Source organism: Sturnus vulgaris, chromosome 1 (genome assembly GCF_052056855.1).
Source record: "Sturnus vulgaris isolate bStuVul1 chromosome 1, bStuVul1.hap1, whole genome shotgun sequence".
NCBI lineage: Eukaryota > Metazoa > Chordata > Aves > Passeriformes > Sturnidae > Sturnus > Sturnus vulgaris.
In genome coordinates, this window is record NC_142243.1 from 97,196,185 (window position 1) to 97,217,016 (window position 20,832).

The 20,832-nt window shown below is 40.0% G+C and overlaps 1 protein-coding gene across 6 annotated transcripts in view; it reads right to left on the reverse strand.

Moving 5' to 3' along the window:
* Positions 1-20,832, reverse strand: part of CARMIL1 (capping protein regulator and myosin 1 linker 1) — a 194,021-nt gene that overhangs the window by 11,597 nt on the left and 161,592 nt on the right. For 3 of the 6 annotated variants that reach the window (XM_088172249.1, XM_088172261.1, XM_088172241.1), the window contains 5 exons: positions 16,091-16,108; positions 12,094-12,160; positions 11,579-11,775; positions 7,506-7,612; positions 4,935-5,367 (listed from right to left, as the gene is read on the reverse strand). In XM_088172249.1, the coding sequence (XP_088028375.1) occupies positions 4,935-5,367; positions 7,506-7,612; positions 11,579-11,775; positions 12,094-12,160; positions 16,091-16,108 (822 nt within the window). The remainder of the gene's footprint in view (positions 1-4,934; positions 5,368-7,505; positions 7,613-11,578; positions 11,776-12,093; positions 12,161-16,090; positions 16,109-20,832) is intronic. The other 3 variants (XM_014875147.2, XM_014875146.2, XM_088172257.1) reach the window with 1 other exon arrangement.

The window sequence follows — 20,832 nt, forward strand, 5'->3', positions numbered from 1 at the left end:
ATTTGGAAGCCATGAGGCAGAGGAATCAGTGATAACAAGAAATGGTGCATTCTCTCTCTCTTTGTTTCAGATCTTGGAGAGCTAAGTGGGAAGGAAACTGCCCTGATTTGTACCTAACACTGCCACATGCCTACCAGAGCTGCAGTGACACACTGCCTCCTATGTGACAGGTCTCCTAATGCACAGGAGTTGAAATTGTAGGTGCTAGCTGGAAATAGCCTGTTCTCCAAAGATAGCTCTGTATCTAAAAACTTCTTGTTTGAAATAAAAGCCTTTTTCTGAAAATCTAGATTTTGAATATGACTGCTGAATTGATCTTGTGCTCTTCTACACCAAAGAATAACTTCTTATTTTAGATAAAATTGCAACTACAGAAGTAGCAGTGCTCACATATTTACAGGATTCCTCTAAAAACCAACAGACTTTATTTACTGAAAAGCTTTTAAAGCTACTCATCACTGCTGGGTGCTAAGCACCTCAAAACAAAAGAGATTTCTGGTTTATTTGCTGATATTTTGCCTCTCTTCTATTGTCAAAAATAGGTTTCCTAACATCTTGGTCTCAAAAAAATCTCCAAAACTATAGAGACTTTTGTCATGTCATAATTAAATGAGGTTGAAACCTTTGTATTCATAAGGAGAAGCTTAGATATGCAGCACTTGCAAAAGAACCAGCCTCTTTTTACTCCTTATCTGCTACCAAAGCTTAAACAGAAGGACGAATGAGACGATTCAAAAAAGGTGCAGGACACATTAAGAAAGAAAGCCTTATGAAGATAACACCAGGGATAAAAGTGAGGGTTTTTTAAAACTATAAAAGTAGGGACAGACTTCTGTAGGGAGGCAGCTTCAATCTTGATCTTTAATTGCTATTTCAAGACAGTGTGGCAAATGACTTAAAGCAAATGATTTGTTTTGATGACCACTGCACTTAGTTATATTCCCACACATAAGTCACGCTGATGCGTCCAGGTCACTGCTACTACTCCAACACCAACTCTGACTGCCCCTCTCAGAGCATTCAGAAATCTCCACCATGTGCCACACAGTTCACAAACATGAGCACTGCCCTTTGGGGGTTATGATCTGAAAGACTAAGTATAGCATGTAGTTAAAAATGGGACAGCAGGAAACGTAGGAAGGAAGAAAATGGTTACAAGTAGCAGGAGTACATCAGAAACACTGATGTTTTTAGAGTGAAAATACTACTTCAAATACAAGCAGAAAGAAATTCTCTCTAAATATCCATGGTGGCCATGTGCCTTTACCAAGCATTTCAAGAGAGGATGATTTTGGGGAGTGATGCAGAAGACAGTGTAGTTGGCCTTACAGATTTACTGATACCTCCACTTTGCTCATGTAATTTCACAGCTCCTAAAACAAAGTCTCTCTTCAATACAACAAAGAAAATGGAGATGCTGAGTGCTTTCCATTCCTATTTAAGACCTGGCAGGGTGATGCTATCTCCCAGCTCTCCTCTAACAACAGGTGAACACTTGAAATGACACACTGCATTAAGGAGGGTGCTATTAGAATAATCATAAGCTTCCTGTACTGTAAAACTACCTGGATAAAATGAAGTCTTCTGGACAGATGAACTCTAGAAAGGCTGTGACTTGCAGGATCAGAACTTTCAGCTATGGTGTCCACACGGACAAAACAAAGCCAAAGCAAACAAAGTCAAAACAAAGCTAGCAGAAACATTAGGGCTTTGTGCCACTGGGCAGAAACTCAGTTTTTATTCCTATTTATTGACTGATATTGATATTTTGGCTAAATTCTCATCTGTTCACCTCCTAAAGTTACACGTTTTTCTATAAGACCATCTTGGCTACATATTTTTAAAGGGAATACCACTCTCCTTTTGCTGGATTTTTCTTCTGTACCTTGGAAAAAACGCCTTTTTTTTTTTTTTTGTTTTTGCAATAATCTTTTCATGGAATGCAAATTCTCATGAACTTTCACTGAGTAATTAATTTTTTATGTAAATACTGAAGAAAGATGCATAACACTTAGCTACAGTAAATGACTTAGGAGAGCTGCATGACTGTATGAAACTAATTTCACTGTAGTTCCTTCCTCCCTCTCTAATTATGGGACTACTGGGGAAATATGACCATGTACCAAGACAAGTAGAAAAACCAGTGCTGGCACCTATTACTGTAGTACTTTAAAATGCAATTAGTATGTGAACGTGTTTGGCTACCTACTGTACACACATTACAAACAGCTTATGGTCCCCAGACAACACTAAACACTGGCTGCAAAAATTTACCCTGAGAAGTTAGATCAATGCAGGTGAATTTATCATGTAGATAAATAATGCCCAGGCTGTATTTCTAATAGGAATTTGTGCAAGGCTGGGAAACACCAAGTAAGGTGCCACTGAGAGGGAATAAATAGTCTATGAATGATGATTTCCTTGCTCCAGGTATTTAAAAATCCAGTGTGTAACACTAGATGGAGCTAAAAGATCTGTTTATGTGCGCCCTGAGGCAACATTGATCTGCAAATACTTGACTCTACCATTAGTGCCAATTCCCACGTTGTATTCTAAGCAAAAGAAAACAAAAATGCATAACCATCTTTCCATCTACTCTGCACCTGCTCATGACTTTTATCTGTAACAAGACTGTGGTAGGGTATGAATGAAATAGTAAATTCCTTCTGGCTTTGTTTTCATGTAAAATAGCTCAGAATATAAGCAGCCATCTGTACCTTACAGGAAAATACAATTTTCTATCATACTTAAATTCTGATAAACTTGAAGATGTTACAGAATTTGATATCATAACCATCCTAAACAATGTAGCAGTGAGATGCTATCTTCTGCAGCTCAAGTGTCAGGATCCTGTATGATTTCATGAGTATCATGAATAAAAGTGCAAAGCTAAATTATTTGATATTGTGATGGATGAAGTATGTGAAAAATGCTTTTGAACAGCACTTCAATTTTGTTTCCTCTGAGCAACATTAAGGATAGATAACTCAGTACTCTGCTGTGTACAGATTCCTATTTCAGTTCAGTTTTATTGTCACTCTTTTATATATGCATATGTATAAAGACAGAGTTTTGCATTCCATAAATATAAAATTGTACAAAATATAAGATAAATAATATTATTTTCTTGTAATTTAAATGTGAAATAAGAGGACTAACTTTTCCAGCTAGTAAATAAGTTAAGTGTGTTAAAAAAAACACCCCAAAACCTTGTAATAGCAACAACTTTTCCTTTTGATGGATGAAATTAAAGTTTCCAATTAATGTAATGAAAGCTGACAAATTGAGGAGGACTTTTACTTTCCCTACTTATAAAAACATGACACATGCTAATATTCTACCTCAGTCATGTCCTTCCAGATTTGACTCACTGCAGATAACAAGAGTTAAGAACCCAAAGAGCATGAAGCATACACAACTATGCACTTGTAAAAATTCATATAATCTGGAATAACTTGGTATTTTATAAATTACATAATACTCTTATTCAAAATCATATGGCATTTTATTTGAAAACTTGGTGCTTTAGAAGTCAATGAGACTATTCATGGGCATTACTTAATAGCAATGAGAAAGGAGGGAATTGGTCATTCTTCAGAAAATTCGTTTTTACACTGAGGATCCCTTTAATGATCCATAGACAACTGCATTGATTTGAATCTGCTTATGACAAGACTCTGGTGTCTGCAGGAATGGCTCACATATCATGGCAAGCACTGTAAGACTATGAAGAAAGGTAAAAATGGACTTTGGGTACCTTGCTTGGCCACAGCAAGACAATTCTGTACGTGTTAAAGGAAGGAAAACACAACAAAGCACAAGATGAGCTTTGTTGTAAGGTAACACCTTTTAAATTACAGGGGCCAGTGATGGCAAATGGAGAACATCTGAGTGCCCTGTACATGGAAGAGGAGGAGAGAAGTGAAAAAAGGCTGATTCTTTGGTACTTGTGAAATATGCCAATTGCAGCTGGCAGGAAGCAGAGGATAATAACGGGGAAGACCAATGGCAAATGGGCATCAGGCAAAATAGGCCAGCACAGAATGCTTTGGAGGAATACAAGGATATTCCACTCTGTACATTTGAAGAGTGAAGCAGAGTTCCTGCCCAGGATCAGCACTTCATAGAAAAGAAAATTACAGAGAGCATAGTGAATATGGACAGACAATTGGAAATTTTTTTAACAGGTTATTTTCTTTCATTGTTAGTATCTGAAATATATAAATCAAAGCCATAAAATAATTAGGTGTGTACAAAAGGACATCAAAATCAAAAAGTGCAACAAGAAAAGTATATGCCAAATGTTGTAAACAGTGACTAGTAGCCAGATTTACCTCTCCGCATGGAATATATAATTTAATATACAGCAGACCTCTCCATCTGTCTACATCATTTTCTGAAAGAGAAGAGTACAGCCAGCCACCACTGCAGTTAACTCTGCATATACCTGAGGTACTGGTGTGCAAGGGGCACACAGTGAGAAGCCTGTCCTAGTTTTACCTTTTCTGAAGCAATTCCAGTATGCACTGTAAACAAACTACACATCATATAGAGTGCAGATACCGAGCTGGGCTTACTAGTTGCCCCCAAGTTATTCTGTGATAGGTGCAAACAATTACACGTCCTCTTCTGTGTGTGTGATGGCCTGACATCAAGTGCAAAGGCAGGTGTCACCCCCTTCCCACGGGGAGCGAAAGGCTTAAGGGTGCAACTCCTGCTGCACATGTGCAGACAGAGCCTTGGCCAGGCTGTTTGTGCTCAACCATCACAGCAGAGAGCAATCCTCTTGCAGGAACACCACAATCCCTGTTGGAAAGCAGGACTGATATGTCAAGCCCCAGCCACCAACCCTTGCAGTCCCAACCCACCTCTCCAGTAAACACACAGTTTTGCTCTTTTTTTTAGCAACTCAAAAGAAATCAAATTGCCTTCACCTTTTGAGCAGAGGCTGCTCTCTTCTCCTGCTTGGCTTTCATTTCTGCCAGAAGTCCACTGCCCATCACTTGCACCCCGTACCTCCGGCCTCCCTGGGGGCTTCCCTTGCTGTCACCCCTCTCAGCTTTTGCCCCATCATCTGTCTGCCCCTCCTCCAGTGAGTCTGGCGTCTTTAATTCCTCAGATCGCTCTGTGCCACCGTTCTGCTCTGCAGGCTTTGCCTCCTTCTTGCTTGTGTCTAAAGCTGGACTTTTTGCAGCAACCTTGGGTGAGGAGGGCTCCTCTGCCACCGACACAGTCTGGGGCCGTTCAGATTTGGAGCCTCTTGATTTGATTAAGTTCAGGAAACCACTCTTCCTCGAGTCCCTTTTCTTCTTCTCATCACCTGCTTCACTATGCTCGCTGCTGTCTGAACTTTTAGTTGATGGTCTCCTAAAAAAGATACAGACATTTCAAACTTTTCTCCACTCCCCTCTTCCCTTTTTTAAATAGTACCGAATGATTTCTTCCAGGCACAGCTAATCTTTTATATGACCCACATATTGCCCTGGGCCCAATCATTACCTGGTGTCTCTATATTAAAAACAGGACAACTAGCATTGATCATATCATCTTGAGGATTTCTGTGCAGCTTTGTGCAGTTGTTTCATCTGCACTGGGCATCCAGCTGTTTCTAACATGAGACAGCTCTAACCAAGCTGTCTATGCATGTATATATTGGATTTGCATGGCCAGGTTTTGGTAGCAGGGGGTCTGTAGGAGTGCCTTCTGTGTAAAGAGGCCTCCTGCTGAAGAGCAGAGAATGTGTGATGAACTGATTGCAGTCACCATTCCCTGTCCCCTATGCCACTGGGGAAGAGAGGGGAGAGAAAATCAGAAGTGAAGTTGAGCCCTTGAAAGAGGAAGTGGTGGGGAGAGGTATTTTTAAGGTTTAGTTTATTTCTCATTATCATACTCTGATTTGATTGGTGATATAGCAAATTTATTTTCCCCCAAGTTGAGTCTGTTTTGCCCGTGATGGTAACAGGCAAGACATCTCTCCCTGCCCTTATCTCAACCCAAAAGACTCTCATTACATTTTCTCTCCTCTGTCCAGCAGGAGGGGAGTGATAGAGCAGCTATGGTGGGCACAGGGTCAACCCATCACAACATACAATTTCACTCTGCTCTGTTTCCAGAGTGCACTGCCTGTGGTTTGTACATGCCCATTAGTAAAAGGAGAAGAATTGATCTAGGCACATGTTTTAACACAGCTTTTGGGAGATCTTGTTCCTTAAGGGCCCTGCTTGAAATAGGGAACTAGCTGGCACAGCCACTTTCTCTCAGTAAGGAATAGAGAGACCACTTTTATAGTGCAGATGCTCATCCTAAAAAAAAACCAAAACAAAACAACCAAAAAAGAAACAAAACACCCAAAAGAACAAATAAGTAAAACCAATTCCTACAGAACCCACCTGCCACTGCGATTTTCTGGAGGCATCTTCTGAGCAGAGTATTCACACTTAAAAGCAAAGCTGAGCATAAAAGCATAAAAACACCCAAACTGGAGAGAGAGCCAGTGGTGTCCCAAATAAAGATCCTCTGCAAAGAGTATGGCCAGGGATGGGTAAACAGGGATGGTGCAAGTTCACAGGGACATCTGAAATGAGCAGCTGGCAGGCACCCAAGGGAAGCACAGGAGAATGCATGCCTGTGCATGCACTGGGTGAGCACCCAACACTTAACCTGCTTAGGACATTTTTCAAAGCAACCATAATTTCATGCCTCTACATAGTATACCACACATGGCTTCACGTGTCACTATAGATATCTATAATTCATAATGACTTTAGAACATTTGCTTTTCCTGGCACAGCTATCTACTTGTCAACACTCACTGTTTTCCTTAATGGATATCACATACAGCACACAAAGGGTCATTCCTAGTTTTCTCATTTAGTTATGGAAATACTTTGTGTGTGCACATGCACAAACATACATGCATTCAAGAACATCTACATGCATGGTTCTGTAAATATACAGCTGGCTCCAAAGCAACTGCATAAGCTCTATAACCCTTATATAAAGGAGACATCTTTCAGATTAATGTTTTGCTTAAATCTGGAACACTACAAACTGGTGAAATGCATCTTTAACTTATTTCAAAACCAGCATAAATCTACTGTCATCTATGAAAACACTGTACCCAACAGCACTCCTCACTAGAGAGAAACACCCATGTGTACAAAGAGCACGAGGAGACTTTCAACCAATACAAACCTCTGCTTCAGCTCTAATGAGCTTCACTGAAGGATAAAATGAAGTCAACTGAATTATAAAAATATACACTAGTCATTAATTCCCCCCCCCCCCCCACATGGTATAGCAAAGCAATTTATTTAAAAGTAGCTGCTTTTAAGGGCAGGTAATTGAATTCACAATGTCTTGACTACTAAGGTATTTTCTGACTTTGACAACCGGAACCCTGGATATTGGGAACAGGAGTCAAACATAGCTTGAAAGTGCTGCTTGCCCAGCTATCGAGATGGACTTCTTTAAAAAATAACTTCTAAAAATTGTTTTAAACTTACTTTGAATCCATTTTTGTCACTTTCTTAGTGAAAAATTCATCCACACCTTCATCCACTCTCCCCATGAGGCCATTCTGATCCCCTTCTGGTGGAACTCCAGCAGACACCTGATAGAAGAAAAAACTCTCTCTGTTATACAATAATCTAAGTATGTTCACTCCAGTGATAATAATTAAGAGTTAAGACATTATAAAAATGATGTGTGCCAACCAAACTCAGTGCAGACAGCAGAATCACTACTGGAATTCCCCCTCTAGCCAGGCCAGCTGATTAATTACATCTAATGCAAAGTAACCCAAAACAACAGTGACAAATTAGATGCTGCAATGCATGAGGCCAGGAATCAAATGCCTTGAACAGAGCACTAGGTCAGTCAGACAAGCAAAAAAACACAGAAAAAATAAATCCTGATCAGGTGGTGACCTGAAGAGAAAGTATTTTCAACAGCCAGTTGTTTCCCTATTTGGAGAAAAACCTGTGTTCTGGAATTTGGACTTAGAGATTCAGAAACAGAGCTCCAGCAGGCTAACAGAGCCTTTTATAATTCGTTCAGTCTAGCACTTCCAAAAGCAGAGACTAAATAAAGAATCAGGTGTTCCACTTAGGAACTAAACACAGACTTTTCAGACACTCAATGTCTGAAAACAGCAAACCTGCTCCCCATCTTTGGTTTCACTGCCCACATTTTGAATATGGTGACCTCAGGCATATAAACCAGGCTGGCTTTGAAATACCTGCCAACCACAAAGGCCCTGTGTGAAGCTTAGCTGATGACTCCTGAAGATGAAACAAGCAGTCTCTTGGGAGGATTTCTCATGTGGTCCAGCTCCTATATGTGGCTTTGATGTGGAAAAGCTCTGTTACCAGTTAAGAGACTTGCTTTAATTTAAATGCCACATGGAAACCTTTTAGATGACTATAGAGGACTCCCCAAGACCCAACCCAGTTGTATTCTTGGTAGTGCTGAGGACCAGGACACAAAATAACAGGGTTTGTAATTTGAAACAATTCAAATCAAGGAATCTCCTAGTTGCCACCATAACTCAAGAGTAATCCCAACTTCTCTTCTGATGTGGAACACAAACTCTTTTCAATGCTTCACTACTTTTAAAGCTGCTATTAATTTCAAACCGAGTCTCATTAAGTCAGAAAAATGGGCTTCATATGAACCAATGCTTTGACAGAGCCATGAAACATTTTACTTTCCATTCCTGAACCCTGTTATATTTGCTATCAAAGATAATAGTTAATATTTTATTGATACCTGCTGTAGCAATCTAATACTGATCTGAAAGGAGCCCACCTGGTAATGACTGCTTTGTTGCCCATCAAACTGGCAACAGATTTTCTAGAAAAAACAGGTCTATTCTAAATTAGCGCAATGATTTATCAGATTTCCAACTCTGCCATCTTCTGTAGAGAACTTGTTTAGCTGGTACATCTCACAGTAGGCAGGAGTGCACATGCCTTTATCTGGGCTGGTCTCGGTCACAAACCCTTTATCACTGGTGTCTCAACCAAATCACAAAATAAAAGCGAGTGACGCATTTTAACAGAAATGAGAAACCACTTCATATAGATACTGGAGTCCTCCAGATAGTAGGGATAAACATGGAAGTCTCAAAAGCATGAGCATCTCCTGAAGGTGGATTAATTCCAGGATCCAATGATCTACAGCAAATGAAAAGATCTACCTCATAAAGAGAAAATAATTTGCATCTGAAACAGCGGCAAGTACGAAAGATGTACAGAAATGCTGAGGGTCCAATAAGTCAAGGCACAGGATATTCTTGTGGCTGTTTATTGTAACACTTCTTAGTATTAGCATTTACTGTAAGACTGAGCTCCAGTTTATTTTGTGTTTTACTCTCCTAACTCTAAAAAAAAAGAAGGTGTTAAGTCTTCATTTGTCCTTTTTTATCTCTTTTCTTTTGCTTAAGTTTAAAAGCAAGCATGTTTCTTTGTTAAGGAAAAAACCTGGCTTTGAAGCAGAAATAAATAAGATGAATCACAATCTCTTTTATCCATTAGAGATTCATCTATTTTGCTGTACTAAATCTTCACACATGAGGGAAGGACTCATGAGGTTAAGATCTCACAAAAATCTAAATTATAAACAACTGTTTTATCATTTTGCTTCAAAGTTAAAACTACTTGGGAGTGGATGGTTTTGAGTTTTTCTTTTTTTCTCATGTCATTTTCCCCCTCTATAAACACTCATTCGAGTAGAAACTCTGACAAAACTATAAATCTTACTTCTGCCTGCCCACCCAACTCAAGTTAAAAGTTTGTTTCTTTTTTGTCCATTTTCTCCTTTCTTTTCTTACATTTTTCAGATTCCAAAGAACAAATCTGTTTTCCAGAAAAACCAGACAAGTAAAACTACAATCATCTAAGACCCCCTGAATTACTAAATACAAATAATGGGAACAGCAAACAACCCGACAGAGCTGCTTTAAGCGGCAGGAAAGGTCAAGATTTTGCCTCTCATATTTCAAGTGCTTTCCCTAAGCACTGCTTTTTGTATTCTTGAAATTACAAAACCACAGCAAATCAACTCTGCAAGCAATGTCACAGTCCACTCATGGCTCTGACCTCCAAAATCTGGCTGTTTAAATTTCAGAAGCATCAAAACAAACAACTCAAGTCTTTCAAAAATTGTTTGGACTCATTTTGAGGTCAGAACTAGTAAGGAACTAAATGGTTCATAAAAACAAGACAGGGACAACTGAGTTTAACTAAAAAAACAAGCTCCTTTCAATTCCTGCAACTAGATAAACTCCCAGTTTCCTAATTCATTCAATAGGGATGGGAATTCCCACAACACTGCACTATCATGGGAAGTAGGACTTCTCCTGTACAAGGAGTGACCTTTTTGTTGCTGTTGAAGAAAATACTGTATGTCCTAGTTCCGTGCCTGATAGTGAAGCACTTGCCCCTCCCACGCTCCCACTCCTTCCACCTCCCTGTTCTGATGGCACAGGATGTGCTGAGTTTGGAAGCAACTGGGAAAACATGTGCCTTCTGCAGCAATGGAACTGGGAGAAGTAAACACAGATGTGCTTTCACTACATGGAGACAAATCCATTCTTCTGCTACCTCTAACCTTCCCAGTGAAGCACAGGGGAATGGAAAGTTGGCTTGGATATTCCCTTTGCTTGAATGTTTCTCCCTTTTCAAGTGGTACAAAAAGCACCCCACTGCCTGATACAATCTTTCCCAACATTAGGGAAATATTCAAGGATCCTCTCAATTGGAAATCCTCAGGAAGCAGAAGAGGCCACAGGCATTTATTATGAGGCAGCCTAACACAGAGAGGCAAGGGCTGCCCCTTGATAGGGCTACTTATCATATCAGCTGTGCTCTGTTGCTGTGAGATAACTCTGTAACTCCTCCAGATCTGTCCTGACATACCCTGAGGACACACCATCACAGAAATAAATCTTTACTGATGTGGTGTGCCAAGGAAATGGAACTGTGGGAACTCCATGCACGTATATTGAGTTCACACCAATGCCTTTCGTGAACAGACAGTGCTCTTCTGTTTTGCCTTTCTAAGGCAGGCTCCAGCATGAAAAGCAGATCTGTGACTATGCAGATTCGCTGGCCCAAACACCATCTTCAGTTTAGGAGCTGTGGGAAGCTGGGTGTCAGAGAGTAGCTCCTCTGAGAGCTGATAGAAATAAGAATTCATGCCAAGTTACCACATCTTAATGCAGGCAGAAAAAAGGATTAAGACTTAACAAACCCTTGCAATATAATTGAAAAGTCTCATGATATTTTGTGCATTTCCTGTGAAAGTTCCAAGCACCTCCAGAAACTGCTTCCATAAAAAAACCAACAGCAAAATAAAAAAGGATAAAGCACATCCTGGATTTAAGGCTGTGTCAAACAAGACAAGAAGTGTGTAATAGGGTGGCACACTGAAAGACATGAATACCAGAAGAAAAATTAAGTAGTTGCTTATGGTTTTTACACCTTCAACCATTGTCCTCGTTACACTGCAAGACCTGACTCGTGGCAAAAAGCAACCAACATACAACATTGCCAGCAATATTTTAATGTAGACTCACTGCTGCTTGGCTGGGCTGCTGCTTTTTATTCCTTTTGGGCCTTAATTTTGTAAAGTGCTCCAGTTTCCTTCCTTCTTCTGAAGGCAGCTCTGAAATGAATCCAGAAGTTCGTTTGTCTGGCCTGCTGGAAGGAAACGGTGGGTCTTCTATATGGATAGGTACTTCTTCCAGTGCTTTATCTAGATCAAATTCCATTTCTAAGAGAAATCAAAACTTTCTAATTAGATTTAATATTATATTTAAAACAAAAGACAATGCCATTCCTCTTTTTGGTGGCAAATAATTATAAGCACATTCAGGGAACTTAGCCACAATATCTCTGTGAGCAGACAGAGCACTGTGAGCAACTATTTACTATTAAACACATTAGCAGAGTCCCAAAACAAAGCAGCCAGTGTGGGCCACAAATGCAATCCAGAGGGAGGGAGAGTCACCTGTGCTTTTCAATCAAAGACCATCTAGAACCACCTCAGGCAAGCAAAGAAACAAAATGGTTTTAAGGAATTCTCACTTACCAAAAGCTCTGGACACTGGCCGGAGCATTCTACTGTGGATGCTTTTCCTTTTTGATTTAGGAGTCATCTATCAACACAAAACAAAACAAAAATTACTTTAGGGGCAAAAGACATTACAACAAAACAGTTTTCAAAGCCTATGAACCATTTAAAGATCTGATTTTATTTAACATCGGAAGGGAATGGGTTTTTTCCTCCCTCACCCATACATTCAGAACTTTTTCTAAATGTGTATTTTCTTCAACTGGCTTTGAACAGAACTAGGCAGGTATTTCATTTTCCCACTAAAAGTTCAGGCTGCATACAGGATGATTATTTAAGTTGTCCAAGCATTAACTCTTTGATCCCCAAGTGTAAAACTAGGGAACAATTAAAATCTCACCTCTGCAGAGATCATGAGGGACTCATTTAAGACTTAATTACTTTGTCCAACATTGTGCAGTTAATGACAATACCAGGAATAGTCTACCCCTTGTTCTGGCTTTTATTTTTGATACGAAATATATTTCCTCAGTTCATTTGTTAGTGGCATGTTACTGGGAATTTATGCTTCTGGTCATCACCACACAGCTCACCGAACTTCCCTAGGAAAATGAGCCTTGGAGAATTCAACCCTTCTTCAAAAGACAAAAACACCATGTCAGTGTTGGCAGTATCTGTAGCAAACACATGACTTCCCTGGACTTTAGACACACTGAGGTGGAAAGTTCAGCATATGTTCAACACAGTTACTGAATTACACTCTATTAGCCTTCTGATCTTCACATTGCCAAAAAAGTAGTACGTTGCCTTAAGAGTGCAAATACTCAGACTAAAGACTCAAGTTTGTTCTTTTTGGAAGAAAGTTTTCTTTCTTGCCTTGACTGAAGCCTTCTGAAAGTTTGCCTGGCAAGAAAGTTTTGGTACAGGAAATGGATGCATCACCAATTCCAAACCTCTTAACACAGCTCAGCATTGTCAGACTTTTTGTTTAAAAGTTGACCAGCAGGTTTTCTGAAGAGTTAATTTAAAATCACTCAGTTTCTATAAAGATGGGCTCCTGTTGTGGTAGACTTGTACATGCTGGCTTTAGTAATACCCATATACTTCTACTAACTTGCTAATCTTGAAACTTAGTGACTTCAAATCTAGCGGCTTCAAATTCTGGAGCATCAGTCAGCAAGATGTTATGGCTTGCCATTCATTAGCAGAATTGTTAATAAAGTTTAGTAGTATCAATTTTATATCAGCCAGAAAAGACATAGTTGGCATTAACATTTCAGACAAATCATGAACTGTTTAAGGCAAACATTTGCTAGTTTTTATGAATGGAAAGTTCAGTGCACAGACTCGCATGAGTGCTGAATTCATATTCCCAAATGAGTCATGAGGATCATTATGCCACTACTCACAGACTCAGGGTTATGACAGATTTTTGTGACAGGACAGATATTATCCATGTTTTCAAGACCAGAAAAGGACTTGAAGACTACAGCATGGGCAATGATAGCCCTGCCTGGGCAACAGAGCTCTGGTTTTATTGACGTGTACATTGTTGGGAAAAAAGATACCTTCAGCTGTTGCAGGTTTCCACTTCCACATTTGAGAACCATCAGTAAATGACACAATAATTTCAAGACCAGCCAGGAAGAAGTTTGCCACCTGAGCAGACTTACTCTGACACTAATGAGCAGGCAAAGTGTTGATGCATCAAAAGGTCAAACATTACTTTAAGAGTTACCAATGGATTCGATGGTGAGTGGCTGAAGAGGTGCTGAATTTTTTCAGCCAAAACTGCAGAGGACTGTGCAAGAGGTAGGCATCTGGGCAGCCTCTGAACTGCACACCTCAACAGCTGTCCATCCATCCCCCAAACCTGAAATAACCAAAGCATTCGCACCTCATGTAAGAAAGAGTTGAAGCAGCTCAGCATTTGGGGGATACCAATTACAAGTCACTATTAGTAGTCCTGGTTTCATTTCCAGACATGGCCCATTTCTCTTGTTAAGATATATTCACATGCATTTTGGTCTGTTTCCCCATTTTTTGGGTGGTGTGACTGGAAGTAACATTTAGTATCTACAGCAGGTCCTGTGCTAAAGAAGATCAGAAAGGAAGAGAGAAAGCAGGGCTGATGGAAGATTCTGGTCACTCAGCAACTGCAGAGCCACGGCCAGTGCTCTTAGTGGATGAACACAGACAAACTGAGAGCTGCCTCAGCCCAGGGCACCAATGCAAAACAGCACAGGGCAAGTTTTGAGGCTCCTGTACAAGGACTGGAATGCTCCAAATACTTCTTCAACAGCCAGGAACAGAATTATTTCATTTTCCTTCCCAGACAAGAAAATGCCCCCAGTTGACCCTGCAGAGCCTGTGCTGATGACCATAAGCCAGTCTCTGCCATAACTTACAGTCAGGTTGGCATGATCTGTCAGCAGCTTGGTTGCTGGGGATAAAGGCAGAGGGATAGAGATGCTTCCCATTTGCTTTAACAGCATGAATAACAGCTCCACATACACTTTTATTTGAAAACCTTCTGTTTTCTAGCCTGTTTAGGAAGTGCACAGATGAAAGGCTTCTTGCCAAGTGAACTTTCTAGATCACACGCAGAGCAAAATGGGTCAAAGCATTAATTTAAATAGGCCAGTGCGCTCTTTTACACAATATTAGGCTTAATCTCTGCTTAACATCTCAGCCACCACAACAGTCTGCTACAGCAGCAGTGCACATATCACTGCTAGAGGAGATATCTGAACTCCCCAGGCTGAGCCCTGTTTCCTATATTTCATGGAAGCAGTTCAGCTTTGGCAGAAGCACATCTTCTGCCTTCTCGCCACCTCTGGCCCCACAAGCACAACATGGATCTCTGGCCTTATGCTTCACTTGTGGCCTTTACAGAGGAATAGCTGTTAGTATCACCTCCTTTCATACATATCTTGCATAGACTTTCCATTCTAGCACACCACCTCCTGAATTCTTCCTTGTTTTGCATACTTTTCCATGAGCACATTGTAGGCTGCTTGGCAGAACAGATAGAAATATTAACTGCATCTCTGGAACTTGAGAGGACCTCTTGGAAGTCTGCATGCACCTATGCCACTGAGATTTCAGGAGATGGCTCCATGAATGTACCCCTCTGCAGTAGATGTGAGCCAGCAAATCTCTACCACACTTCCAAATAAAGGCTTATTTATACACTGTCATGTGTCCTTGCTAACTTTAAGCTCCCAGGATCTTTTCCCATGATCACTTTTCCAGATTCCTCCCCTCTGACTGCCTTCCTCACAAAACTGTCTGAGCTCTCTTGAGTTTTCTGAAATTTTATTACCAGCTGTGGAAAACACTAGTACCTTGGGAATTGAAAACAACAACTGAAATCGTTCTGTTTTGAATGCTAGAAGACAATGTACTTTCAGAAACAGGATCTCAGATACCCTCCTTGTTTATACAGATAATTGAAATTACTCTCAGTGCCAAGGGATTTACTTACTTCCATGTTTTTCTCCCCCTACTTCAAAGCAATTTATATTCAATCCTATTCGATACAGAGATGTTCCATGACCCTCCTGTCACTTCCCTTTCAAAAATTTTCAAATTAACTAATAAACAACTTGCTGCTCCCTCTTGAAATTTATCTCCCCAACCTGTCTCCAACACACGGATTTTCAGCTTTGAGAATATGTTAAGGACTATTCTTTCATTAAACTCTATGATGCTTGAATATAAAACCAAATCAACAGATTTTCCTTCTGAGCAGTAACATTTGTGCTTATACCTCCAACATCAGCACTCTGCTTTGATTTGGTCTTAAAACCAAGGGATCCTTTAAATTCGGATGCTACATTAGCTGAGCCTTTTTGGAAATCCCATCGCATTCCTGAACCACTGCCTATTTCATTTGTAGGTGCAGATGGATGGCACTACAGTCTCCCAGGAGACTCTCAAGGCAGTACAGAGGCAAATGGAGCACAAAAACAAACAAGTAGGCCAGAAACAGCAGAGCTAAAAAAATACTTACACTTGTACAGCAGAGAGTCTCCATGCAGCAAAAAAGAAAGAAAAAAGAATATGAATGGGGAAGACAAAGCAATAGCAGTTCTCAGGAAAGGAGGCAAAACCAGGAATCACCAAAATAAAGAAAACTAAAGCCAAAACACCTGGAAGTCTTAGCAGGAAAGGTGACATGCAAGAATGAGGTAAAAATCCCTTTTATTTGGAAGTGCTATACATTTTGTATTTCCAGAGGACAACCAGAGAAGTATGTGATCTCTCACTTGATCTATATTGGGACAAATTACAGTTTTCTGACATTTGTTTCCAATATATGGCACTTGCCAATGATGACAACCTGCCACCTGCTGTCCCAATGCACTATTTTTCCATTTTGCTGGTACTAGTAGCAAGAAAAAAAAAATAGTTCTATTACTTTGTAGTCTGGAGGAAGATTCTGAATTAAAAATTGCCAGTTTGTTGTGGTGTGCAAGCAAGCAAGGAAAATAAAACAAAGCTTCTCTTGAAGGAATGAAAAAGGATGGAAGTCTGTTCTCTTGAGGTTTAAATAAACCTAAACCAAAGCAACAGTATTTCTCCTTCCTATAAGGAGGTTTAGAGGCACAGACTTTCAAGCACTTTTGGCACATGAGAAAGATGCTGTTTCATGACTAAAGCACAACCTTTTCTCTTCCCTTCAAAAATTATAAGCAAAAAAAGGAAGCAGCACAGCCGTCACAGGAAATGAAGCAATGCCAAATGCCATATCCCATCTCTTCTATGGCTCATGGCCAATCATGCTCCTCCCGAATTTAGGGTTAGAAAAAACAATTATTAGAAGTGTGGTTTTGTTTTCAAGTTGAATGGGGACTGCTGCTATAACAACACTGCAGGTGTTAGCAGAATGTGGCAGAAGTAGTCATGGCCTGGATTAAACATCTTGTCAAGAAAGTGCTGCATGTTCTTGCACCCAGCTCCTCTCCTTTATTTTCCTGCTGTCATCTGGGTCAGCTGTTTGCTTGTTGGGGTTTTGCCTCAGGGTTTTAGGGTTTTTTTGTTTTCTTTTACCCTCAGAAACTTCAGCTTTATGCAAGAGTTCTCAGCTAGCAGTGATTCAGGCAAATCACCTCATTACTCTCGTTTTTGTATGCTATCCATGCACGCATACCCTCTTTTTCAATTTCCCTCTCAGAATCTATGTTCTCTCTCCTCTTGCCCATCTTCTACACTACCAATCATTACAGCTCTAAGACTGTTGGAGAGACTGCAGAATCCATTGACAAACATCTCAAAAACTGAAACAATCTTTAAAAAAGTGCTCCTGCACACTTCAAAAAATAAACCTGCAACACTGATTCAGACAGCATTCATGGCAATACTCCAGCGTCTTGTGTGTATTTAATGCATAGGCAGGAAAGTTATTTATATTATATATGCAGCTGGAAATGTGATTAGGACCAAAGTGCAAAGCAACACACATAAATGGAAGCAATCCCAGGATCTGAGGGAGTTTCCAGTCTATGGCCCTGATCCAACAAGGGCTTATGGAAACTCCTACCTACCACATTTCAGTGATCTCCCAACTACTGAGGCATTTAAAAGTTAAAAGGTGCTAAACACCTTGTAGGTGGGGAATAAGGAGGGAGAAATAGGCACACAGCAGGCAACAGGTTAGACATGGAAGCACCATTAAGCAAAGCAAAGACCAAGGGACTTGCCTGAAGCCACCCAGGAATCTCTCTCCTCTGCAGGGAACCTAATGCCAGTCTTCAGACCCCTGAAGTGCTGCAGACCATGAGGCCTCTCAACCTCTCCCCCCTTTCTTTGCTCTCAGTATAATTGCAATATGAAGTGGTCTGTCTCCCAGTGTACAGGGAGCATCCCTGAAGATGAAATACCAACCCACAACCAAAAATCCCAAGAAAATTCAACCCAAACAAAATCAGAAACTGCACCGGCGAATTCGAATAATGCGCCAATGAGGTTTGAGATGTCATAAAAATAGTTCAAAGGAATTTTACAGAACATATTCATCCAGTGCTATACCATTTCAGCCATATGCATTTTGTAGGGTATGCTTTTTTAAGTAAGAGGCAAAAGGTAAGAAAACAAGGCATTTTATCACAAGTCTGTTGTTTTCTTTTGCTGTGAGGAATTCTGAGCTGTAAAGCTGCCATGACACCAGTTCAGACAAAAATTTCAGGTATACTTTACAAAGCAGAGCAGCAAAATGACCAGTTCTGGTTTCTGCATGTGAAATCTTTGGACGTGCATATCTCACCATCTGTATAGAAAACCTTAGAAACTACGAAGTTGCTATTGCTTACATCAACTACAGAAGATTTTATGATGTGGTTTCCAGGGTGAAACCTCCCACGTGGCTTCCAAAATCCAGTGATGCACTTCCCACTAGCAGTGACAGTAATCTGAGCCACTGTCCTTATGATCTGCCCCTTGAGTGCCACTGTCCTTGGAAAGTTAAATGCTATGCTAAAATACATGACAGCTAATGGAGTATTTTTCAGTAGACAGGAGAGCAAAGCCTCTCACAGTCCTGAAAGTAGGGGCTATGCTTTTATATACCAGCAGAGATCTAGTCCTTACCTTCATATTTCAGAGTTCTGTATTCTATATGGAAATATGATAGATAGAGAGATAGAGAGTTAAAATAAATATGGTGTACAAATAATCCATATGTGACTTTTAGGAGTGTGTGCCTTTATTTCCTTCTCTCCCTGAAGAGCTGAACTTTTAGAGAAGGAGCTATAGCTCAGTATTAATTCAATTAGTCTCATATAAACCACCTGACCTTTAGAATTACTTTGTACAGAAACATTTTCTGAAAGAAAAGGAGTAGCACTGCAGTAAGATAAGCTCAGTAGATTTGCCCTTGAGCTTGTTATATTTTACTAGCCAAGAAACCTTTGCTTTTCTGCTTGCTGAGATGTGATGCATATACTCTGATATTTCATCAAGATTTCAGTATTTTCTTTTAATTAATAATTCTGCACTTGCATCTTTCAAATCATGTAAAATTGCTGCTAATAAGCATGCCAGCATAAAAACAACCAAAGCTTTCACTATGAAGAGTGAAAAATCACACACATGAATTAAACTGAGTGATCTCTAAAACCATTAAACCAAATATTTAATTCCATGTTCTGAATTAGTATCCTGCAAGGAACTCATGCCTGCAACTACCACCTGTAAAAGAAAAAGCAATCCTCCATAGCATCCGTTCTGCTTTCTATTTGCTCATAAAGAGGTTAACATTTTCTATAGTACCTGGGTTTCAAGATGATCCAAAAGGATGGTTCCAACTACATTACTTTTGCTTTTATAGTTTAGTCAAAAAATAAGTGTAGGACAGAGAGCTGCTGCAGGTCAGCTAGCACAAACTATATCTTTAAGTCACCGCAACCTGCTTGCTGGTCATTGCTTATTACTTCAGCTGGCAAATGCTGACCCAAAAATTTCTTTGTTCCTGACCTAATCTTCCATACAGTAAGAATAAAAAGCTCTTAAACTTGGCAAACATTCAGGGGTGAACAGCTATTCAAGATTTAACAGCTACCATATGTATCAGGTGCCCTGGGCAAGAATATCATTAAAGCAACTCAGAGGCAATGCACTTCTGAATGGCTGCTCAAGCCAGGCAAAATGAGGCTTAGGGCGACTTGATCTATCAAAGAGTGCTCCCGCCCATGGCAGGAACTTGGTACTAGTGAATCTTTAAAGGTCTCTTCCAACCTAACCCATTTGATGATTTTATGAAAAGAAGTGTACCTGCCCACCCTAGAGCTTCCCAGAACTGAGAATCAACACAACTTCTTCATCTCTCCGAAGTGAATAGCTAACCAAAAAGATAAGCAGTCATCCAGACAAAAAACAACCAGTCATCTTTCCACCACTGTCAGAGCCTTTGTGGGCAGATGATGCATTGCTTGCAGTGACTTTTGATAGGGGAAATGCTACAGGGAGTAGCATTATCACACTGAGTCTACCCTGGAGGGGCAAGTGGACTCTATGCTCAGAATTATGATAGGAAGTTTTACTCTTGAAAATCCAGGCACACTGGAGCTGTTGTTATTTTCCCACAAAAAATATTGCTTCAGACACCTCTCCAGCATGCACAATAAATCCTTATACCCCTCGGACACTTCAAAATATACTCTAAGAACTAAAACATTAAAATACCTCTCAACTTCCTGAATTTTAAGTCCTGTCTGCACTATATCAAGATATCTTCCTATTGAAAACAGGAAATAACTTGACAGGCAACTATTCTAAGACCTTGTATGAGAAACTGAAATACTTGAGTATTTTAATTTCTTGACTAAAACAAACTGATAGAAAATGCCAATCCTTATTTACCCAAGAGAGGATGGCAAAACTCAAAAGCTGACCTATGCAGTGATGATACTCAAGTATGACACATGATTTAAATAATGCTGCTTGGTCAGATAGTCATGGGGCAGCACACAAGCCTAGGAGGAACAGAAAGACCATGAAAGGATTGGAAGATACTTACCCTGCAAAGCAGGGCTGCTCATCCACAAGCATGGAATTAAGTGCTGATTGTATAGACACAAACTTCCCAGGAGTATCTAAATACTATGGTATTGGAAATGACTCATAGCTAAACTGTACCAGATAAAATGAGGTTCTGATCACCTTTGAGTGAAACCAACCTGACTTTTCTATCACTTTGTTCTTATCTCTTGTTTTTTTCTTTTAGATTTCTTTAATATCTGCATACTTGACGATTCT